This window comes from Cyprinodon tularosa, unplaced genomic scaffold (genome assembly GCF_016077235.1).
Source record: "Cyprinodon tularosa strain WSP-4 unplaced genomic scaffold, ASM1607723v1 ctg1342, whole genome shotgun sequence".
NCBI classification, from domain to species: domain Eukaryota; kingdom Metazoa; phylum Chordata; class Actinopteri; order Cyprinodontiformes; family Cyprinodontidae; genus Cyprinodon; species Cyprinodon tularosa.
In genome coordinates, this window is record NW_024038161.1 from 4,195 (window position 1) to 29,525 (window position 25,331).

Genomic DNA, 25,331 nt, shown 5'->3' on the forward strand with positions numbered 1-25,331 from the left:
CTTGCTATTTATCTATTTTTCATATGCAGAATGTGATAACAGCTTGCAGATAGTGTCTGTCTCTCCCCAAATAAACTCCTGGATCAGCTTTTCTGATTGGTTGATGCTCCGGTGTCCAGCGGCAAAAGTCCACATTTCTGAACTCCAGCATCGAATGCTGGGAAGCTCTGACAAATGAATACCTTAATGCCAGAACACTCTGATGCACCCCTCCAAAAAATCAGATGCACCGGTGGACCTCTTGACGCTGCCCCCCATAGACATTGCATATAAATCAGATGCTTTGACGCCCAGATTGTGCCCGATGTTAATACCATAAGAGTCTTGGTCAAGGCTCAAAGCAGTTACAGCAATGCAAACACTCTAACCATTAGGCAATTACTCCCAAATTAGGAATGTGTCTGATGTAAAAAATGAAATGACAAGTCAACGCAGGTTGTAGTAGAAAATATGTTTCTGTGGTTCTCTACAGACTGGACCTGAAGCATTGGTTCTTTTTCAGACTGATTGAAGCCCAGAAGATGGAATATATTCATCCTAAGGAGGATGGAGAAGGACATCCCTCTAGGAGTATTGATGGGTTCAAAGTCAGTAAAGAACCTCGACCCTCTGCTACAAGGTAAGAAACCAGCATCAGACTAATTAATGCGACTCCATAGAGATGTAATAAAATATTAACTGCTTATCATCAGCTTCTGAATAAAAAGTCATTTCATTCTTATTTTTACTTAGAGGGGCCTTGTCACTTCTCATCCCAGAACAGTATTTAGAGCAATGGTGGCATCACTGCTGGCTTTAGTCACTCCAAAGCAAATTTAATTGCACTCAATTGAGATAGGAGAACAGAGTAATGCAGAAACCTACTCAGAGGAAGATTCTCCAGTTTGGATTTCCAAGGCAGAGACGGAGCTCATTGCACCGGGGAAGTAAACAAGGTCAGATCCTAAACAACAGGTAGAGTGAGGCTTACAGATCAGGGAAATGGACAAAAGGTAGTGGCCAAGAGGCAGAAATGTGTCTGATGTGTCATGGCTCAGAACAGAGGACCCAGTATTACAAACAGACAGTTGGATTATTCAAAGTGTTTATTTTAAAAACTGCGGATCTGCAGAAGCAGCAAGGATGTCTAAGGCAGGATGAAAACTCAGGTAAGTGACCAGGCTAATCTGACGGAGGATGACTGTGAATGTTTGAGTCACTAACCTGGTCCTAAAGTTCAGTTCGTGCCCAGACGAACAGGTAGATTCCAGTAATTGGGCTAGCGAGAAGATGAGGAGCTGCTCAGAGTCCCAAGTGCCACAGCCACGGAGGACAGAGAACCAGCAGGAGACGAAATCAAGGCATAGAAAGGAAGGCAGGATAATCCAGAGGGCGCCTAGGGAATAATTGTAAATACATCAGGTATCTTCCAAATCCAAAGAGAAGAAATAAGAGTGTCATAAATCCAAACATCTATATGTCTTCCATGTCCTAGATTGACAACATTGTAAAACACACCATCCTCCAAGTCTTCCCGGCAGGACAGGACGGGTCCCCTTTTCCCTGTCTTCCAGTTGAGAAAATGTAATCTATTGTATTGAGAGACCAGCTGACCAGATCCATTGTTTGAAAATACAAGACAGAGAGAAGCAGGGACAGATCAGCGAGGAACAGGAGCAGCAGGAACATGCAAATGAAAACTCAAAAAGAAACTTAAACAGAACCAGAAAGTTCACAAAGGGCAGAATCATGACAGGAAGACTTTGCATATAGAACCAGAGTGAGCAGATGGCATAGAAATTGGCTAGGCCCTGGTCTGTGAAAAGGCTCCTTTACAGCTTAACAATCATGAAGGATTGAAACGATAGTGTTAATGAAGACCTGAGTGAATTAACAATGAACGAAAAATGTTGCATGAAAACAAGTTAACCAAGACTATGAGAATCAAAAAGACTTTGAAATTGTCTCTTCAATCCAGAACACAGTGTTTCTTGGGAGTCAGCTCAAAAAGTCTCAGGTCACCCCTCTTTATATTGAGCTTCACTGCCTGCATCAACTCCCTGATGCTGTTGGAGGTTAAATGGTAGATTCTCAAAAATCAAGATGTCTTCTGTCGATTATCTCATCTGCCCACAGGACGCGGGAAAAGCGTTTATTCTACAGGTCAGATTCAGATGCTGTCTTCAGTAGACCATTACAGTGCTTCACATCACAACAGACAATCTCAGCTATTTCCCAATCCTGATTCCATCTCAGGCTGTTTTATATCGCGAAATCTTACTGGAATGAACGTGTGCTGGTCAAAGCCAGAGGTTGCTCTGACACTGGAAAGAATGTTTATACAGACATTCTCTGTTTATTCGAAAACCTCTTAATATATCTTCTAATTGTGTACGAATCAGCCATTAGGGACCTTGTTATTGATAAGACTTACTTGACCTTCAGCATGTACTGTTTTTTTTGCTAAGTAAGTATAAGGCCACAAAGGACGCTATATAATATATACAATTGCTTCAGAATTCCCCCCTGTAGTTCATTGCAGATGAAATATTTTGTGACGTTACATAGTGATGTCAATACTACGCAACTAAGTGCACTAACGTGTATGTGAAGATTAAGTGTAAAACGAACACCGACACACCCTGATATGGGTGTAAGTTGGGAGATATAAACCTTTAAATGAGTGCCAGGATTAATAATAAAACCCAAGTGAATATTAAAACAAAATTAATATTACTGAACCCTCAAAGAAAGATCATAATTTTCCACATGGCCAAGATATGATTAGTATGAGATCGAATACCCCTTCTTCGTCCTGTGGGCGTCTTACCCTTTCATGTCATACTCTTTCAAGAGGAAACTATCCCATCAACCCATGCTTCCCCCGGACATCCAGCCTTCCCTCCGGCGTCAGCCGTAGCACAAATCGCTTCTTGACCATGCTACTCACGATGATCTGTAAACCAACACTGCTTGAACCCTTCAACCCAATCTTAATATTACATAATATGTGAAGGATAACTATCTAAAAACATTTCAAATTAATTTTACTTAGTTGTCAGTGTATAAGGCTAGGTAAATGAAAAGGAAAAAAAGAAAAAGTAAGTCAGTCAGTTAGTAGTCTGAGTCCCAAGTCCTCTTAACAGCCGGCCATGTATAGTCTACCATGTAAAATAATAAGACAGTAATGCAGATTATAATGCAGGATAATGGAACGTTACATCCATGTTGTCATCAGGATTATATTTACTGAATACAGGAATGATTAATGCTGGTGTTTTCTTCTTTTCTGCTAAAAAAATCAAAAATATAGTTATTTTACGCTCAGGGGCTTGTCCCTGGCCTTCAAAGCGTGAACACAGTAGCATGTGTTCACGCCTTCAACATTCTTGCAGTGGCTGTTAGATGGTTCATAGTTGGGCAGTCCCTGTTCCTGGGTCGTCGTCATCCATTTGTAAACCGTCATCATTATCCATCCAAGCAGAAAAAACACAATCAGTGTAACTGTCACAATTACCCCAATCTTTACTGCAAGTGCTCCCCATTCACCTAAAATTTGCTCCAGGCTCTTTAAAGACAAACCACTATGGCCAGCTTTTTGTTGCATTTCTATTTTTAGCTTGTTTACTTTTTTTTTTTTTTTTTTTTTTTTTAACAGTGTCCTGTCTGGCAAGGTGGCAATAAGAATAATTGTCTTGATGCCAAAAGGAGCCCAACAGATTTTACTTTCACAAGTGTAGCGGTATCGCAATTGCCATACTGCTCCACTTGTTTCATGTATATAAATTGCTTTATTATAATTATGCAGGGAGTTTTACAGTTCATATGGACACTGCAATGTAAGTAGAGCAGAAAAACAGAAGAAGAAGAAGGAAAAAGAAAAAGAAAAGAAAACAGGACAAAAGATGAAAGAAAGAGGAGATAGGAAGGAGACAATGACAAAACATTTTCAGTCTGCTTCAACACCTGTAATGAGATGGAAAAAAAAAAAAAAAAAAAAAAAAAAAAAAGAACAGCACAACCAAAAGACATGGTACGAGATATACAATAAAGCAAACACCTTGAAACTATCACTAAAGTAATATTATTAAGTCTGACATGTACTCTGTGTTACCAGAAGATATGAATGTGGGGTTTCTGTTTGGAAGTGAATCTCCAAGTACCTGAAGCCTAGCACCTGTAGTTGTTTGTGAGGGTGAACTTGTGCATGTAAAGTTTAACCATAGAAAAAATGCTCAATAGTGGTTGTGGAGAGCCGGAGAGGCACACCCCCCAGAGCACTGAGTCCAGCGCCGGGAGACCCAAAGCCCCAGGCGCCCAAGGGGACCCCAGAAGCGAAGGCACCAAGGCGGGGCCAGCCCCGGAAATCAGACCCCCACCAAGGAAGGAGGAGAGACAGCCACGAAGAAGCCCCCCAGCCACCGCCATGCCGGCGCCCCGGGGAGCCGCGGGGACGAGTCCACGGGCCCCGCCGGCTGCCGGCCACCCCGAAGTAGGGCCGGGCACCGAACACCAGCCCCCCCCACGGCGCCGACCGAAGCGCCCCAGCCCCAGAGAGCACCGAAACATGCCTCGCCCCCCGGCACCAAGCCCCGGCGACCGGCCGCAACACCCACCGCGACCGCACCACCCAGGAAAAACACTCAGGCGGCCCCGCCCCCGGCCGGGGCCCACGCGCATCCGCCGCGAACCGGCCGCGAGCGCCGCGGGAACCCTCCAAAACGCCCCCCCTGGCCAAAAGCGAAGCCCCACCCCACCGAGGCCGATGCCAACAGCCCGCAACGAAACACACCGCGCACAGAATCAGCCCGAGAGCAGAAAGGCCGCCCGGCGCAAAACCGCAAGAAGAGCAGACCGCAGCCGGCGCAACCACCCCCCCCAGAAGCCCGAGGGGCAGCACAAAGCCAGAGCGGAGCGAACCGCGCCACCCCCCCACCGGACGAAGCCAAAGCAGCTCAGCCACGTCTGCCGCCCCCCCCCCGCCGCCCGCACCAGGCCCTGACACACGGCCAGAGCAGCTCCGCCGCCCCGGCCCCCCAACACGCGCCGGCCATAGCCACTCCAGGCCCCCACCCGCCGCGATCAGCGGGAACAGAGCAGCCCCGCCATGCCTCCAGGAGGGAAAACTCACCCGAATACCCAGCCAGCGCAGCCAGCCCGCCCAGACCGGCCCCCCAACACCACCCCCGCCGGAGCCGGCCGGACCCCCACATACCAGCGGTGCGCCACCAGCAGGACCCCCACCCAGCAGGCCCGCCCGCCCCCCGAGAAAACAGACATGCCAAACCCCCCCAAAAAAAAAAAAAAAAAATAAAAAAAACAAAAATAAATAAATAAATAAAAAAAAAAGCGGACACCAGACACCGACCCGCAACCGCTCCCCCCCACCGAGGAAGAGAAAAAAAAAAAAAAAAAACATAGGTAAATACATAAATTAATTGATAAATTAATAATTACAATTAAAATAAATAGGCAAGAGGAGAAGTGCGAGCGGAAAAACCGGAGCCCAAAACAGGACCCAAGACCCGCACCCCACCATGCCGTGCAGCTCCCCCCCCCCCCGAACCGGTACCACAGAACCGGCACAGGAAAGAAACACCGCCCAGGAACCGGCATCGTAGCGAAGGCACCGGCACCGACCCCGAAAATCCCCGAACAACACCCAGCCCCACCCCGAAGTGGATCCAGTCCCAGGCCCCAGGGATCCGAGGCCCCAAGGGCACCCGATCCCCAGACGGGAGCCCCAGCAAAGCCCCGGCCGGCCGGGGCCAGCGGAGAGGCCGCCAGGAATGAGCCAGCAGTCCCCCGGGCATCCACCCCCAGCTCCACCAGTGCACCGGTGAGCCCCGACGCCAGCCAGCGGAGGGAGAGCAGGACGGGGGGAATGGGCTCCGCACTTAGCGGAGACTTGAGATGTATTTGGAGAGGGTGCGGTTGAGACCCCAACCTGGGAAAAAAAAAAGAAAAAAAAAACAAAAAACAAAAAAAAACACACCATCTCAATCATGCCTTCCCTCCCTAGTGCCCCCACTCGTACCACAAGGAAAAAAAAAATAAATAAATAAAAAAAAAATAAATAAATAAATAAATAAAAATTGAATAAAATAATAATAATAATAAATAAAGAAAATCACAACGCGGACACACATTCACACATAACACTCACATCCAAAAATGCCGGCGACACCGGTGGTCGGTCCCGGGACTATCGGATGATCCCATAAGTGAACCTAAAATCCGGATGTGAGGGGAGGGGAGCGGCGACACCGCCACACCAACCCATCTCTTTCCTGCTTCAAGCCCGGCCCCCCACCCCCCACGGACCGGACCGCCCCCAGCAAGAGCCCCCCCCGGGACCGGGGCCCACCCATCCCGCGCCGGCCACCCAACCAGAACCGCCCCCCCAAGGAAAGAAAAAAAAAAATAAATAAATAAAACTTCAACCAGGCACTTCATGCCCCTCCATCCAACCTTCTTTGGGGAGAGCAGAGGTGACAGCCCCGCCACCGGCAGGCCACCTAGGCCCCGCAGCCAGCCCCAGCCAAAACCACGGACCAGGTGGCCTGCTCTTCCTCCAGGCCCCAGACTCCAGGCAGCAGCCGGAGAACAGGGGTGTGAGAAGACCCCGATCCTCACTGCGCCCGCTCGAATGTGGTGTTGTTGCGTGTTGCTCTCAGATGCAATTAAAACTGGGAGTACCAAGAGGGGGTGTCCGGCACACTCCACCCCCCCTCCAGGAGATAGACGGCGCCAGCACACCCCCCCCTTCGACAACCCTCAACCCTCAATGTCTAGATGCGAGAGGGGAAGGAGGAGGCCGACCGTGGTGAGGCCCATAAAATAAGCCCCCCCCCGGTGGCCCTGACCCCCACCCCCCGAAAATGCCCTACATAGATGTGTGTTGTGAAAATGATGTAGATGGAAGTGTCTAAAATGCAAAATAAAATTGGTGTGGGGGACGTCATCAGAAGGTGTGGCCCTCCAGTAACGACCCCCTCCCCAAAAACCTACATGTGTGGCATAGTGATGGAGCAGGCAGAGGGAGGATTTCAGGGATGGGGAGCAAAAGACTGGGGTGCTTGCTGCACTCCCAGGGAGCCAGCTCCCCCGCTGACTCCAATAGGCACCCCCGTTCCCCGAGAGCCCCCCCAGAGAAGGGGGCCCCACCAGTTTCACCACCATAGCCCGGGGGCACGGGACCGGCAGCAGGACCCACCAGCCAGCCGGGCACGGAGCCGACACCACCACCCTCCCCCCGTCCTGTCCATCCAAAAAAAAAGAGAAAAAAATAAATAAATAAATAAATAAATAAAAAAAAATAAAAAAATAAAAATAAAAATAAATAAGAGAAGAAAAAAATATATATATAAATAAATAAAAAATAAATAAATTTAATAAATAAAAAAAAATATATATATAAAAGGGAGAAAAAAAAAAAAAAAAAGAAACAAATAAATAAATGAATAAGGGGGGGACAACCCCAGCCGGCCAGCCCACGCGCAACACGCAGAGCCCCCACCCCGGACGAAGCCCCACCAGGGGGCAGCACGGACCAGGACCAAGACAGGGAGCCAGACCCGAAGCCCTTCCAAGATCTTCTTCCCTCTATCACCACCCCCCACCCCCCCTCCGGAGATGTAATCCCTCCCCTACAATAACAATCAAGCTACTCACCACACAAGCGACAGAAGACATCCAGGCCGAGATCATACCTACTCCCCCTCCCTCCCCTTCCCCCACTTACAGAGTGCAAACCCGTGAGGGGGTTAGCACTTGCCATAGGTGTTAATGTCCATGCCCCCCCAGCCCAGCAGGCCCCGAGGCACCCCGGCACACCAGAGGCCGTGGCAGCAGGGGCAGACAGCCGGGCGCACACCGGCCCAGAACCCAAGCAGCACTCCCCACAGAACCCGAACCCCCGAACCCCCACCGGGGCCCCCGCCCAAGGGCAATGCGCCCCAGGGATCCCAGACCCCAGGATCCACCCCAGACCCACCCCGGAGTAGGGCCGGGCAATGCCCAAAAACCCCCGGCGCCGGCGCCAGCGCCCCCACCCCGACCCTGGCCCCCGAACGACTCCCCCCCAACACCGGTCCCACAGCACCAATCCGAAGAAGAAGAAAGCCACACAACACAGCAAAGCGCAAATCCCGAGCCCCACTCCAAGCCCCGATCCCCCCGCCCACACCCCCCCTCCCACACAAAAAAAAATAAAAAATAAATAAAAAATTATAATGATCTCCCCCTCACTGGAGAAGAACGGCCGCAAACAAGCCAGTGCCCAACACCCACCGCCACACCACGAGGACCCCTCCACCCAGATGCTCCTCCCCAGAAAAGTCAACATGCCTGCCCTCCCATGAGACAGGCAAGCCCGCCGAACAGGAATCCCCCTGGCAGCGCACCGCCGGCATGCGGGGGCCCGAGCAGCCCCAACAGAAACAACACCGGAAGGCCGACATGGACGAACCGACGGCACCAACCAAGCCCCCAGGCGGACTCCCCCACCCAAAAACACAACGAAACCACCCCGCCCCCACCGACCACAGCAAACACAGCCGCAAGGCAAAGCAAAGGACAGAGCAGCCCCACCCGGCGCACGCCTGAGAGCCAGAGCAGCAAGGCCGCCCCAGCCGCCAGAAGCCGGCACAAGCAACAAAAAAAAAAAAGGCAGCAGACGCGACCTCACCACTCCCGCCGCGCCCGGCGCGAAAGCAGCACGACCCACCCCGCTCCGGCCCCGCACCGCCCACAGGCAGCTGAGAGGAGGACGGCCACGCCGGCCACGGCCCGTTCCCCCCCCCGCCGCCAGACACCGAGCAACCCTCCACTCCCAAACCGCGCACGATGCACCGCACCACGCGCCACCGGCACCCGCCCCAACAGAGCGAAGCCACATCCCGACCCGGGGGCACTCCAAAGGGACCCCCGACGCCCGCAACCAGCCCACAACAGACACACACGAACCCCGGCCACAGGCGCGACCACCCACGCCCCCCCCCGGATGACGCAACCACGGCACGCGCCACGGCCAACCACCGAAACCCGGCACCGGAAGACGAGGCACGCCCCGACGCCCCGCAGAGCAGAAGCACCCCGGCCAGCACCACAAAAGAACCGATGCCCAGTGCTCAGCCCCACCCAGCAGCAGCACAGCCACCAGGCCAGTAGCCCACGTCCGCCACCACGGAACCCCCCAAGAGCACCGCACGCGGCCGCCGCAGGACCCACCCGCGGCGCCCCAGACCCCGCCCCGACGGGGGCAACAGTCCCCCAGGCCAGACCCGCCAGGCACCCCGCTCCGAGCACCCCCCCGAGCCCCCAGGACCCAAGGACCCCCGAACTAGCCCCCGCGCCCCACAAGACGCACCCCATAGCCCCCCACTACACTAAGTGATGGAGCCGATCAAGGGAGCCCAGAGAGATCGGTCTGACGGGGATGCAGATGCTGTCTCAAGATTAATATGATCCAAAAACAGATCTCTGTACTGATTGATGTTGAGTTTATCCTTACTTTTCCAATTCATGAGGATAGTTTTCTTTGCGATACATAATGCAGTGAATGCCAAGCAAACCGATTTTTTTCCCATAGAGCTTCCCTCAAAGTCACCCAGCAAGCAAACTGAAGGGGAAATTGGGATTTTACAACCCAGGCACAGTGATAGATCCTTACATACCTGTACCCAGAATCTCTGAACCGGCGTGCATAACCATAACGCGTGAAAATAATTATCAAGTTGATTGCCTGTGCACTGTGGACAGATCTTAGATTGCGCAAAACCCATCTTGAATAATCTTTGACCTGTATAGTGCACTCTGTGGAGGATTTTGTATTGTATTAATTGTAAATTGGGGTTTCTAGTCATGTTAAAAGTTCTTAGACATATCTGAGCCCAGATGTTTTGTTCAAAGCTGACTGATAAATCCTCCTCCCATTTAGTAATAGGAAGAGATATTGTATCATCCAGTTTAGTCAGTGTCCTGTATAACTTAGACAGTAGTTTGGGGGGGGGTTAACTCTAGAAACTCTGATATTTTAGTTGGAATTATTAAACCTCCATCAATATGCTTAAATTTATTTCTAATTATAGCTTTGATTTGCTCATATTCTAAGAATTTATTTTTGTTAATGCCATATTGCAAGTTTAATCTAGCGAATGTGATAAACTCCGTACCTTCAAACAAATGATCCAGATAGTTAATACCTTTATTCTTCCAGTACGGAAAGTTTATCACATTATTGTTTTGTAAAATGTCAGGGTTATTCCAGATGGGTGTACGACTGCCCGGGATAAGTAATGACTTCGTTATTTTTAGAAATTCCCACCATGCTGTCAGGGAAGAGCTGATGTTAATATTTTTGAAACATGGGTGCCGTTTGATCTTAGAGCTAATAAACGGCAAATCTGAGATTGTTATATTACTGCATATATCCTGTTCTGTGTCTATCCAGGGCTCATCTAAGGGATTATGTTTTATCCATTTAGAGATGTATTGTAATCTATTTGCTAAATAGTAGTGTTGGAAGTTAGGTAAATCTAGTCCCCCTCTGTCTTTAGTTTTCTGTAGTCTTTTTAAGCTGATACGAGGGGGTTTGTCCTTCCAAAGAAATTTAGAGATGGAAGAATCTAGAGATTTAAACCATTCGGTTGATGGTTTATTTGGGATCATTGAAAATAGGTAGTTAATTCTGGGTAAGACCATCATTTTAATTGAGGCTACCCGACCCAAAAGGGAGATCGGAAGCGATTTCCATCTTTCTAGGTCCTCTTCTATTTTCATTAAAAGAGGGATGTGGTTGAGTTTTGGTAACTCAGCTAGTTTAGATGACACAGTAATTCCCAAATATTTGATATTTCCTGATTGCAATTGTAGACCTGAGGGATTCTGTAGAGAGCAATTAATTGGTAGTATTACAGATTTAGACCAATTTATAGAGTATTCTGAGACTTTTGAGAAAGATTCTAGTAAACTAATCACTTGAGAGAGGCAAGTGTTTGAGTGCTGGAGATAAAGTAATACATCATCTGCGTAAAGACTAATTTTATGCTCCATTTTCATGCCTTTTATACCTTTAATCATATATGTTTGTCTGATTGTAGCAGCCAGAGGCTCAATAAAAATAGCAAAAAGTGAGGGGGAGAGTGGGCATCCCTGTCTGGTGCCCCTCTGGAGACAAAAACTGGAAGATGTTTGATTATTTGTCCTGACACAGGCTGTTGGGAAGCTATATAATATTTTTAACCAATTTATAAAGGAATTGCCAAAGCCAAATTTATGTAGAGTAGCAAATAAAAATTTCCAGTTTACTCTATCGAATGCCTTTTCTGCATCTAAGGACAATATATAGGATTTAAGATTTTTGCTGTAGGAATAATCTATTAAATTCAGCAGTCTGCGTGTGTTAGCAGCTGACTGCCTCCCTTTAATGAAACCAGTTTGATCTGGGTGGATTATGAGAGGAGTGACTTTATCTAACCGTTTTGCTAAAGCTTTACAGATTATTTTAATATCCACATTAATTAAGGATATGGGACGATAGCTGGTCGGAAACATAGGATCTTTGCCTGGCTTAAGCAGGAGACTAATGGTGGCAGAATTCATATTAACTGGAAATTTGCCATTATCTAGAGTTTCCTGCAGCATTCTGTGGAACGTTGGGGCCAGAATGTTCCAGAACTCTTTATAGAACTCAGTAGGGAACCCGTCTGGACCTGGCGCTTTATTATTTGGCATGTTTTTTAATGCTTCCTGAACTTCAGCTGTAGACAGCGGTGAGTCCAAGGTCGCTCTTTGACTCTCTGATAATTTAGGAAGAGTTATTTTATCCAGAAATCGCTTGATATCATTATCTGATGGATTTAACTGTGATGTGTATAAAGATTTATAGAAATCTCGGAAGGCATTGTTAATATCCTCCGGATCCTGTAATGTATTACCAATTGAATCTGTAACTGCAAATATAGTTGTTTTTTCTTTGTTTATTTTTAGCTGGTTAGCTAAGAAGCTTCCTGACTTATTGCTATGTTCAAAGTCAATTCGAAGTCTCTGAATTAAAAATGTATTTTGTTTTTCAATAAATTCGTTTAGTTCTAGTTTTATTTTACGGATTTCCCCTAACTTTTCCTCATCTAGCGAGCTTTCTAGTAACTTTATTTTTCCCTCTAATTCCTGGATCTTTTTTTGTTCTAACTTTTTTTTATGAGATGAGAAATAAATAATTTTACCTCTCATCACTGCTTTCCCTGCTTCCCATAGTATAGATGCTGATGTTCCTGGTAAATCATTGCACACCAAGTATGATGCCCACTCTTCCTTGAAAAATTTGAGAAACTCTTCATCTTTAAGCAGTGATATATTTAATCTCCAGCTCTTGTTTTGTGGGGCTATTTTTTTATTTAATAGGGTTAAAGTAACAGGAGCATGATCACTGACAGCAATAGGATGGATTACAGCATCTGAGACATCAGACAGCAGCGAGCTGCTGATTAGGAAATAGTCCAGACGAGAGTAGGAATGATGGACATTGGAAAAGAAAGTGTATTCCTTACTGTTAGGATGAAGAGATCGCCATGCATCGCAAAGACCAAAATCACTCATGTATTGTTTGACTACGTTTAATGATTGCCAACTGCGCTGAGTCCCTGTTGTATTCAACCTGTCCATTTCTCCATTTAGACCAAAGTTGAGGTCACCCCCAATAATTAGAGAACAATCCCCGTGCTTTGAAAGTGCATGAAAAACTTTGTGGAAGAATGAGGGGTCGTCAACATTTGGACCATATATGCTGACAATACACAACTTTTGGTTATAAATAGATATTTTAATTATGATGAATCTGCCTTCAGGATCTATAATTTTGTCTAATAAAGTAAAACTGAGGTTTTTGTGGACTAAAATTGCTACCCCTCTCTGTCTGGAGTTATAGCAGGCTGCAAACACATCAGGGAACTCAGGGGAGTTAAGATCACTTATAGATGCCGCTGATTTATGGGTTTCTTGCAATAAGACAACATCTGCATTTAATCTTTTAAGCTGGTTAAAAATCTTAAGCTTTTTCTCTCTGGTGCCAGCTCCATGCACATTCCATGTCACAAACCTTACATTCACCATAGGTGTGAGTGAGAAGATGAAAAGTACATGCCTCTGAATAAATAGTTATACCTAGACCCAGGTAGCATCCAACCGTGTGCTTGTGATTGTGTGGACCACAGGGAAGAAGCAGACGAATAAGGAAAAGGAAGACAGAAAATTAAGAGAGTGCAATGAGTAAGAAAAGGTGAAAGAAGAAGAACCCCAGCCCATGCATTCTGTACCCAGCTGTAACTAGCAGTCATACCGTGCAAACGTGCTCTAGAGCTGTGCATATATTTCATTTATCACCGTGAGATGTTCTATACACTTTGATCAGGTGTCACATGCTTTTAAACCTGCCTGTTGTGCATCTAATAAAGCCAAGGAGTGATCTTCTGATCCCTGAACAACTGACCATTAATATAAAGTTTGCCAACTGCTACTGTAGCTCTGACACCTTCACTGATGTATTTCTTCCTGATTGGGAATAACGCTCGCCTGCTATCTAGTATTTCCTTTGGATACTGGTCATTAACGCTGAAATCTGTTCCTCTCAGCTCTCTGCCCTGACTCCTGACCTGCTCTTTCTGCTTGTAATGCTCAAACTTAGCTACAATTGGTCTAGGACGGGATTTATCAGGCTTCTTACCTCCGAGCCGGTGAACGCGATGGAAGGTGATGTTTTTTACCTGGTCCGCCGGGATTTTCAGCTTCTTCTGGAGGAACTCACGTACTATCGTCTCAGGGTCCTCGTCCTGCTGTTCAGCGATTCCAGCGAAGACGAGATTGTCTCTCATGCTCCACGACTGAATGTCCAGAATGGATTCCTTCATCTTTCTATTTTCGCCGGACAGCTGGATCATCCCCTCGGCGAGTTTGGTGACTTCCCCCTTCAGCGCTTCATTCTCGGCGGTGACGGAGGCCAGCTGAGCTTGGCTGAATTCCAGCGACTCTCTCAAAGCTTGAAACTCCTTATGCAGGACTTCTACCAGGGCAAGGCGGGCGTCCAAGCTAGTTAGCTTTTTGTCGATGGATTCCAGGACGTCGCCGTAGCTCCTGTCTGGAGACAAAGTAGATGTAGAAGCAGCACTGGCTGAACTAGACCGACATTGTTTGGTAGACGGTGTGTTTGTGGATGTGGGATTCTTCGGTTTCCCCATTACGATGTTGTCAAAACACTCGTCCAGGTAGCTCTCCAGGCTCGTCAAGGTCTCGTCTTCCAGTTTGTTCCCTCGGAAATACGGTACAATTGTCAAAGTTTAAATCTGCTTGTTTTATTTACATTTATTGGCTTACTTACCAGGACTGGAATTGTTTGTTTTGAATTACCTGTATGTCGCCATTTTTACTTACGCACACGCCCACAGCTCTCGCGAGATCTCAGCCGCTCATCTTCATTTCACCTTGTTTACTTTAGTTAATACTGTGTGAAAGGTTCCTGTTGGTGCAGTGTTCAAAGGTATGTATGTACAGCATTCGGTACCAATAAGATGACAAACTCCTCCCATTTTGGCTAAGATATAATCTAAAGCTTGTCTATTTTGAATTGCCATTCTACTGGTCTCATATAATTGGTCACCTAATGCCACAACTCCCTCTATTGTAAAGTTAACCATTCTCTGTTGATTATAGTAAACATAGTTTATCCATTCAAGGTTTTTATTAATTGCAACCCAAGGTACAATGGATTTTAGTCCTGCAAGGACCTCATGTCGTGCTTTAAATTCAGTTGGGATACATCTAGGCTGTCCAGTTAAATCCAGATAAACCTCTTCATTGAGTCCATAATTCTGTATGCTTCTACAAGATCTTGTTTCATTACCTTCTAACCCAATTAAATCCTTAACTCCTTCATACACTATGGTAATGGGTTACCCACTTAAGGGGTTAGGTGTTTACCAAAATATCATCACCGCAAATGCAGTAACTGTCTGCTACTGGGTATGTTTGATCTTCCTAATAAAAAAAGAGTGCTTAAGGGCTCGGCTCCCATCTGCTTTAACCTTCTAGCAAAGGCTTATGTCACAACTCGGTCACTTCAGTCTGCAATGGATTGGCGTCTAGCAGTGCCTACACTTCGCCTGAAGACAATCCAAGACCTACCAAGCACTACAAGAACAGCAGTGGCCCTTTCTATAATCAGGAAACTGCTAAAGACCAACCTCTTCAAAGAGCATCTCCTATCCTAACTCATACCCATAGCTCTATACCTCTCTACGGCTCTGTCTGTACTTCCCTCTCTCTCTTTGCTAAACTTCACTATTCCTTCTAAACCTTATTCACCCCCAACCAAAAAATCCATTAAGCCCCTACCCATCTTCATATAGCTCTTTTCTGAGGTCTTAACCTTGTTCTCTGTTTAATATGTGGCACTTTCACATGTAATTTCAATAAAATTGTACCTCCTATGTTTGTCCAATAGATGGCGGCATGAGACCCTGGAATAATTTTACAACCTTTGTTATTGAGCTGCAGATCAATGTTTCTAGGGGAGATGATCCCAACCTGCTGATTCTGATTGAGTTTCAACACAATATTTTAAGCACATCAGAACCTCATTATAAAGGGTATTTTTTATGTTTTTTTGGGGGACATTGGCTGATACTTGGCCACGTCCACTGATTCCAGCAACTCTAAATAAAAACTACACAGGTTAAAGCAGCAGCAGAGGACGTCCCACTTGTTTTATGGTTCTCTTTTATGCTTGGTTCATATGTTCTGCTCGTTCATCATGGCCACATCAGCTCCTCAGACAAGATTAACAGCTTTAGTTCTGATTTCAGGGACCAGATCATCAGCTCTCCTCCTTCTCCGGCCAGACCTGATTAATTTGACAACATCGACAACTTTCTGGGTAGTATATACAATGAAAGTAGTTTGTAGAACAATACTTGAAAAATATCATTCCCTCAGCGACAGTCAGTGGAACATGAGCCTGTTTTCATGAGGTTACTGGTTTGACACTGGTGGTCCAAACCAGTAGAGCCCAGTTGTTGACATTATTTTTTCAGTATGATCCAGCAGATCAGTCTGAGGGTTTCACTGTGGATCTTTGAACCTGCTGGTTCTCTGCAGATGTTTGTGTTCAGAGCTTCTTCAGTGCTTTTATTTCATTTTCTCCCTGATCGATTCATGTGGTTTGAACAATAACATGCTTGTATTTCAGCAGTCTGAACCACAGACACAGAGCAGAATCTGCAGAATCCAGCTGTCCATCTATGAGGAGTGATAGGTCCAAAGGATACCCTGTAAACTTTAGTGAAGAACCTGGACCCTCGGCCACCAGGTAAGAAACCAGCATCTGACAAATCTTCCTCATGCTCAAAGGTTACCTGTGGAGTACCGCAGAGATCGGTGCTAGGACCAATTCTCTTTACTTTATACATGCTCCCAGTCGGTAGAGTTATTAGACAGCATGGGATTCATTTCCACTGTTTTGCTTATGATACCCAGCTATATCTGGCTATAATCCAGATGAAGCTAACCCATTACATAGATTACAGGCATGTCTGAAGACATAAAAACCTGGATTACTCTTTGCAACTTTCTGCTTCTGAATGCAGACAAAACAGAAGTTATAGTCTTTGGACCAGAGTCTCTGAAAAAAAAGCTGATTAGTCAGTCACTTCATTTGGATGAGATTAAACTGATTTCAGATAATAAAGTAAAAAATCTTGGTGTTATTTTTGATCAGGACCTGTCATTTAAATCCCAGATCAAAGAGGTTTCTAGAATTTCCTTCTTTCATCTGAGGAACATTGCAAAAATTAGAAATCTCCTTTCCAGGGGTGATACTGAGAAACTAGTCCATGCATTTGTTACTTCAAGGCTGGACTATTGTAAGTCTTTACTATCAGGAAGTCCACAAACTGTAGTTAAAAGCCTTCAGCTGATCCAAAATGCTGCAGCCAGAGTTCTGATGAAAATGAAAAAGAGAGATCATATCTCTCCTATCCCGGCTTCTCTTCATTGGTCCTAAAGTTCAGTCCGTGCCCAGACGAACAGGTAGATTCCAGTCTTTGGGGTACCAACAGGATGGAAAGCTGCTCAGAGTCCCAGGTGCGACAGTCATGGAGGACAGAGAACCAGCAGGAGACTAAATCAAGGCAGACAAAGGAAGGCAGGATAATCCAGAGGGCGCCTGGGGAATGATTGTAGATACATCAGGTATCCTTCAAATCCAAAGAGAATAAATCAGAGTGTCATAAATCCAAACATCTATATGTCTTCCATGTCCTAGATTGACAACATTGTAAAACACACCATCCTCAAAGTCTTCCAGGAGTCCATTGTGTATCCCACGAAGTATGTCCCGGCAGGACAGGATGAGTCCCCTTTTCCCTTTCTTCCAGTTGAGAAAATCTAATCAATTGCATTGAGAGACCAGCTGACCAGATCCATTGTTTGATTCTGAAGATATAAAGAGAGGGCTCAGAAAATACAAGACACAACTAAGCAGGGACAGATCAGGGAGGAACAGGAGCAGCAGGAACATGCAAATGAAAACTCAAAAAGAAACTTAAACAGAACCAGTAGGTTCACAAAGGGCAGAATCATGACAGGAAGACTTTGCATAGAACCAGAGTGAGCAGATGGCATAGAAATTGTCTATGCCCTGGTCTGTGAAAAGGCTCCTTTACAGCTTAATAATCATGAAGGATTGAACCGATAGTGTTAATGAAGACCTGAGTGAATTAACGATGAACGAAAATGTTGCATGAAAACAAGTTAACTAAGACTATGAGAATCAACAAGACTTTGAAATTGTCTCTTCACTCACTGAAAGAGTGGGGCACAGGAGGTTCTATTCTGGGAAAACTGGGCCCAGATCAGAAATCCAGACTGAATCCCTGGCTCTGACTCCAATAGAAACTTAGGTGTCACGATTGATGAACAGCTGACCTTTAAAGATCATGTTTCCTCTGTTTCTCGATCTTGTCACTTCACAATATTAAATATCGGAAAGATCATAACTAACCCAGCATGCTACCCAGCTCCTGGTGCAGTCTATGGTTATCTCCTACTATGATTTTTGTAACACACTCCTGACTGGTCTCCAAGCCTGTATGATAAAACCGTTACAACCAATCCAGAACACAGCGTGTCTGGTCTCCAGTCAGCTCAAAAAGTCTTTGGTCACCACTCTGTTTATTGAGCTTCACTGGTTAGCCCTGGCTGCCTGCATCAAGTTCCTGATGCTAGCCTACAGAGTGATTAAGGGTACGGCTCCCATCTGCTTTAACCTTCTAGCAAAGGCTTATGTCACAACTCAGTCACTTCAGTCGGCAATGGATTGGCATCTAGCAGTGTCTACACTTTGCTGAAGACATTCCAAGACCTACCAAGCACTACAAGAACAGCAGCATCCCTTTCTATCATCAAACTCCTAAAGACCAACCTCTTCAAACAGCATCTCCTATCCTAACTCATACCCATAGCTCTATACCCCTCTGTGACTCTCTCTGTACTTCCCTCTGTCGTTCTGCTGACAGCATGGATTCTGACTGGGGATTTTCCTATAGAGAACTTACTGTCATGATAACTAGAACATTAATGTATACTTTGTAAGTCACTTTAGATAAATGTGTTTGCTAAATAAACTAAACTCCAGTGGGAACATGGTCCAAGGGATCCATTGGGCTGATACTTGGCCACGTCCACTGATTCCAGCAACTCTAAACAAAAACTACACAGGTTAAAGCAGCAGCAGAGGACGTCCCACTTGTTTTATGGTTCTCTTTTATGCTTGGTTCATATGTTCTGCTCGTTCATCATGGCCACATCAGCTCCTCAGACAAGATTAACAGCTTTAGTTCTGATTTCAGGGACCAGATCATCAGCTCTCCTCCTTCTCAGGCCAGACCTGATTAATTTGACAACATCGACAACTTTCTGGGTAGTATATACAATGAAAGTAGTTTGTAGAACAATACTTGAAAAATATCATTCCCTCAGTGACAGTCAGTGGGACATGAGCCTGTTTTCATGAGGTTACTGGTTTGACACTGGTGGTCCAAACCAGTAGAGCCCAGTTGTTGACATTATTTTTTCAGTATGGTCCAGCAGATCAGTCTGAGGGTTTCACTGTGAATCTTTGAACCTTCTGGTTCTCTGCAGATGTTTGTGTTCAGAGCTTCTTCAGTGCTTTTATTTCATTTTCTCCCTGATCGATTCATGTGGTTTGAACAATAACATGCTTGTATTTCAGCAGTCTGAACCACAGACACAGAGCAGAATCTGCAGAATCCAGCTGTCCATCTATGAGGAGTGATAGGTCCAAAGGATACCCTGTAAACTTTAGTGAAGAACCTGGACCCTCGGCCACCAGGTAAGAAACCAGCATCTGACAAATCTTCCTCATGCTCAAAGGTTACCTGTGGAGTACCGCAGAGATCGGTGCTAGGACCAATTCTCTTTACTTTATACATGCTCCCAGTCGGTAGAGTTATTAGACAGCATGGGATTCATTTCCACTGTTATGCTGATGATACCCAGCTATATCTGTCTATAATCCAGATGAAGCTAACCCATTACAAAGATTACAGGCATGTCTGAAGACATAAAAACCTGGATGACTCTTAACTTTCTGCTTCTGAATGCAGACAAAACACAAGTTATAGTCTTTGGACCAGAGTCTCTGAAAAAGAAGCTGATTAGTCAGTCACTTCATTTGGATGAGATTAAACTGATTTCAGATAATAAAGTAAAAAATCTTGGTGTTATTTTTGATCAGGACCTGTCATTTAAATCCCATATCAAAGAGGTTTCTAGAATTTCCTTCTTTCATCTGAGAAACATTGCAAAAATGAGCAATCTCCTGTCCAGGGGTGATGCTGAGAAACTAGTCCATGCATTTGTTACTTCAAGGCTGGACTATTGTAATTCTTTACTATCAGGAAGTCCACAAACTGTAGTTAAAAGCCTTCAGCTGATCCAAAATGCTGCAGCCAGAGTTCTGATGAAAATGAAAAAGAGAGATCATATCTCTCCTATCCTGGCTTCTCCTCATTGGTCCTAAAGTTCAGTCCGTGCCCAGACGAACAGGTAGATTCCAGTCTTTGGGGTACCAACAAGATGGAAAGCTGCTCAGAGTCCCAGGTGCGACAGTCATGGAGGACAGAGAACCAGCAGGAGACTAAATCAAGGCAGAGAAAGGAAGGCAGGATAATCCAGAGGGCACCTGGGGAATGATTGTAGATACATCAGGTATCCTTCAAATCCAAAGAGAATAAATCAGAGTGTCATAAATCCAAACATCTATATGTCTTCCATGTCCTAGATTGACAACATTGTAAAACACACCATCCTCAAAGTCTTCCAGGAGTCCATGGTGTATCCCACAAAGTATGTCCCGGCAGGACAGGATGAGTCCCCTTTTCCCTTTCTTCCAGTTGAGAAAATCTAATCAATTGCATTGAGAGACCAGCTGACCAGATCCATTGTTTAATTCTGAAGATATAAAGAGAGGGCTCAGAAAATACAAGACAGAGAGAAGCAGGGACAGATCAGGGAGGAACAGGAGCAGCAGGAATATGCAAATGAAAACTCAAAAAGAAACTTAAACAGAACCAGTAGGTTCACAAAGGGCAGAATCATGACAGGAAGACTTTGCATAGAACCAGAGTGAGCAGATGGCATAGAAATTGTCTATGCCCTGGTCTGTGAAAAGGCTCCTTTACAGCTTAATAATCATGAAGGATTGAACCGATAGTGTTAATGAAGACCTGAGTGAATTAACGATGAACGAAAATGTTGCATGAAAACAAGTTAACTAAGACTATGAGAATAAACAAGACTTTGAAATTGTCTCTTCACTCACTGAAAGAGTGGGGCACAGGAGGTTCTATTCTGGGAAAACTGGGCCCAGATCAGAAATCCAGACTGAATCCCTGGCTCTGACTCCTATAGAAACTTAGGTGTCACGATTGATGAACAGCTGACCTTTAAAGATCATGTTTCCTCTGTTTCTCGATCTTGTCACTTCACAATATTAAATATCGGAAAGATCATAAATAACCCAGCATGCTACCCAGCTCCTGGTGCAGTCTATGGTTATCTCCTACTATGATTTTTGTAACACACTCCTGACTGGTCTCCAAGCCTGTATGATAAAACCGTTACAACCAATCCAGAACACAGCGTGTCTGGTCTCCAGTCAGCTCAAAAAGTCTTTGGTCACCACTCTGTTTATTGAGCTTCACTGGTTAGCCCTGGCTGCCTGCATCAAGTTCCTGATGCTAGCCTACAGAGTGATTAAGGGTACGGCTCCCATCTGCTTTAACCTTCTAGCAAAGGCTTATGTCACAACTCAGTCACTTCAGTCGGCAATGGATTGGCATCTAGCAGTGTCTACACTTTGCTGAAGACATTCCAAGACCTACCAAGCACTACAAGAACAGCAGCGTCCCTTTCTTTCATCAAACTCCTAAAGACCAACCTCTTCAAACAGCATCTCCTATCCTAACTCATACCCATAGCTCTATACCCCTCTGTGACTCTCTCTGTACTTCCCTCTGTCGTTCTGCTGACAGCATGGATTCTGACTGGGGATTTTCCTATAGAGAACTTACTGTCATGATAACTAGAACATTAATGTATACTTTGTAAGTCACTTTAGATAAATGTGTTTGCTAAATAAACTAAACTCCAGTGGGAACATGGTCCAAGGGATCCATTGGGCTGATACTTGGCCACGTCCACTGATTCCAGCAACTCTAAACAAAAACTACACAGGTTAAAGCAGCAGCAGAGGACGTCCCACTTGTTTTATGGTTCTCTTTTATGCTTGGTTCATATGTTCTGCTCGTTCATCATGGCCACATCAGCTCCTCAGACAAGATTAACAGCTTTAGTTCTGATTTCAGGGACCAGATCATCAGCTCTCCTCCTTCTCAGGCCAGACCTGATTAATTTGACAACATCGACAACTTTCTGGGTAGTATATACAATGAAAGTAGTTTGTAGAACAATACTTGAAAAATATCATTCCCTCAGTGACAGTCAGTGGGACATGAGCCTGTTTTCATGAGGTTACTGGTTTGACACTGGTGGTCCAAACCAGTAGAGCCCAGTTGTTATTATTTTTTCAGTATGATCCAGCAGATCAGTCTGAGGGTTTCACTGTGGATCTTTGAACCTGCTGGTTCTCTGCAGATGTTTGTGTTCAGAGCTTCTTCAGTGCTTTTATTTCATTTTCTCCCTGATCGATTCATGTGGTTTGTACAATAACATGCTTGTATTTCAGCATTCTGAACCACAGACACAGAGCAGAATCTGCAGAATCCAGCTGTCCATCTATGAGGAGTGATAGGTCCAAAGGATACCCTGTAAACTTTAGTGAAGAACCTGGACCCTCGGCCACCAGGTAAGAAACCAGCATCTGACAAATCTTCCTCATGCTCAAAGGTTACCTGTGGAGTACCGCAGAGATCGGAGCTAGGACCAATTCTCTTTACTTTATACATGCTCCCAGTCGGTAGAGTTATTAGACAGCATGGGATTCATTTCCACTGTTATGCTTATGATACCCAGCTATATCTGGCTATAATCCAGATGAAGCTAACCCATTACATAGATTACAGGCATGTCTAATGACATAAAAACCTGGATGACTCTTAACTTTCTGCTTCTGAAAGCAGACAAAACAGAAGTTAGTTAAATCCAGAATATAATTTAAAATCCTCCTTCTCACATATAAAGCCTTAAATGGCCAAACTCCATCTGATATCGGAGATCTGATCTGAGATCTGATATTAGATGTGAAGGATTGCATTTAGTCAATGAGTCGATGCAATCAACTGGTTTTCCTTAGATCGAAAATTTTGAATCAATTTGACTGGATGATCTGGTTGAACTGTAAAGTGCCTTGAGATAATATGTGTTGTGAATTGGCGCTATAGAAATAAACTGAATTGAATTGATTGTTCCTTATTTTCCTGGTTGACAGTTGCCTTTTGTATCTATGCTTCTTTTTCTATGTCTGCTTCTGTCTCCTTTAAACCCCAGTGGGCCTCAGCAGATGGCCGCTCACACTGAGCCTGGTTCTGCTGGAGGTTTCTTCCTGTTCAAAGGGAGTTTTTCCTCTCCACTGTCGCTACAATCATGCTTAGTGTGAGGGATTGCTGAAGAGTCAATGAGTCGATGCAATCAGCTGGTTTTCCTTAGATAGAAAACTTTGAATCAATCTGACTGGATGATCTGGTGAACTGGAAAGGGACCTCATTTAAACAATGTAGAATATGGTACATATTAAATAGCACATAAACTTCTCCCTCTTTCCAACTTACAGCCTAAGAATATTATCATAATAAATTATATTATATTCACATTACTAGTATCAGTATTAGTTAGGCCTTGTACACATTCATCCTTTAAGTTTGCAGAGAATTAGAATCAAATTGTTGGTTCTGATACTATTGATCTCGCCCAAGCATACCGTTACCAGTATCACCCTCTATGTGGGGACATATCACATCATTGATATGTGTTTTTGTTCTGTGGGTCTGTTCAGGCTATCTCTGTCTGAGTTAAATGCTCTTTTCTGTGATACATCTCAGTAACTGTGCAGAAGCACTTTGAAACACATCTTCTACTGCTGCCCTTTTCTACTGGGCACTTGTCATTGTTGTGTTCACAAGGTAGTTATTTCTGGGGTGACATCTAGATTAGCACTATTATGGCTTTTCTCGTTGTCTGCCCAACTCTTTTTCCAACTCTTTCTAAACGTCCTCTCCTCTCTCCTGTTCTCTGTGACAGATCTTCAGTTATTCTTCAGAGATTCACTTCCATACAGAAAGCCTTTATCTTCAGCTACAACAGTATACATGTCAGATGAAATAATACTACTTATACTTCAGAGATAGTATCAAGGTGTCACTTTATTGTATCTCTTATATTATGTCCGTTGGTTGAGCTGTTCTTTTTACATCTCTTTGCAGGTGATGAAGCAGACTGAGGATGTTTTATCATTGTCTCCCTATTATCTCCTCTTTCTTTAATCTTTTCTCCTTTCTTTTCTGTTTTTTACCCCTCTGTTCTACTTACATTGCAGTGTCCATATAATTTGTAAAACTCCCTGCATGAATTATAATAATGCTATTTACATGCATAAATCAAGCGGAACACTATGGCGATAGCCATACTGCTCCACTTGTGAAAGTAAAATGTGTTGGGCTCTTTTTTGGCATCAAGACAATTATTCTTATTGCCACATTGCCACTGTAAAAAAAAAAAAAAAATATATATATATATATATATATATATATATATATATATATATATATATATATATATAGGAGGCCGAGGGCTAGTGAGTGTCAAGACCACTGTCCAGGATGAAACAACTAAGACCCAGGAGTACATCAGGAAGATACCCCCCAAAGACAAATGGCTCGGTGAGTACCTCAGGCAGGAGAAAACCGAAAGTGAGGACAAGAAAGAGGAAGGAGAACCATCATGGAGGGACAAGCCGCTGCACGGCGTATACCACAGACAAAGAGAAGAAGTGGCTGATATCAAAAAATCCTACCAGTGGCTGGAAAAGGCTGGACTGAAGGACAGCACAGAGGCACTAATCATGGCAGCACAAGAACAGGCACTCAGTACAAGATCAATAGAGGCCGGGGTCTACCACACCAGGCAGGACCCCCGATGCAGACTGTGCAAAGATGCCCCTGAAACAATACAGCACATAACAGCAGGGTGTAAAATGCAGGCAGGAAGTGCATACATGGAACGCCACAACCAGGTAGCTGTCATAGTGTACAGGAACATCTGCCATGAGTATGGGCTGGAAGTCCCAAGGTCAAAATGGAAGACACCTCCTAAGGTAGTTGAGAATGACCGAGCTAAGATCCTATGGGACTTCAAGATCCAGACTGACAAACAGGTGATGGCTAACCAACCAGACATCGTGTTGATGGACAAACAGCAGAAGAAGGCAGTAGTGATAGATGTGGCAATCCCAAGCGACAGCAACATCAAGAAGAAAGAACACGAGAAGCTTGAGAAATACCAAGGACTGAAGGAGGAGCTAGAAAAGATGTGGAAAGTGAGAGCAGCAGTGGTGCCAGTGGTAATTGGAGCACTGGGGGCTGTGACCCCCAAACTGGGAGAGTGGCTACAGCAGATTCCAGGTAAAACATCAGAGGTCTCTGTCCAGAAGAGCGCAGTCCTAGGAACAGCTAAGATACTGCGCAGAACCCTCAAACTCCCAGGCCTCTGGTATATATATATATGGTATATATATATATATATGTATAATCTATTTTCTCCCCCCT

The 25,331-nt window shown here is 45.0% G+C and overlaps 1 protein-coding gene across 3 annotated transcripts in view; it reads left to right on the forward strand.

Annotated features, from left to right (window-relative positions):
* The first annotated feature begins 504 nt into the window (after positions 1 to 504).
* LOC119778515 (NACHT, LRR and PYD domains-containing protein 12-like) overlaps positions 505 to 25,331 on the forward strand; it is a 41,126-nt gene continuing 16,299 nt past the window's right edge. For 2 of the 3 annotated variants that reach the window (XM_038277777.1, XM_038277778.1), the window contains exons 1-4: positions 505 to 619; positions 16,220 to 16,339; positions 19,262 to 19,381; positions 22,298 to 22,417. In XM_038277777.1, coding sequence (XP_038133705.1) covers positions 522 to 619; positions 16,220 to 16,339; positions 19,262 to 19,381; positions 22,298 to 22,417 — 458 coding nt within the window. In that variant the 5' untranslated portion in view covers positions 505 to 521. The remainder of the gene's footprint in view (positions 620 to 16,219; positions 16,340 to 19,261; positions 19,382 to 22,297; positions 22,418 to 25,331) is intronic. The other variant, XM_038277779.1, reaches the window with a different exon arrangement.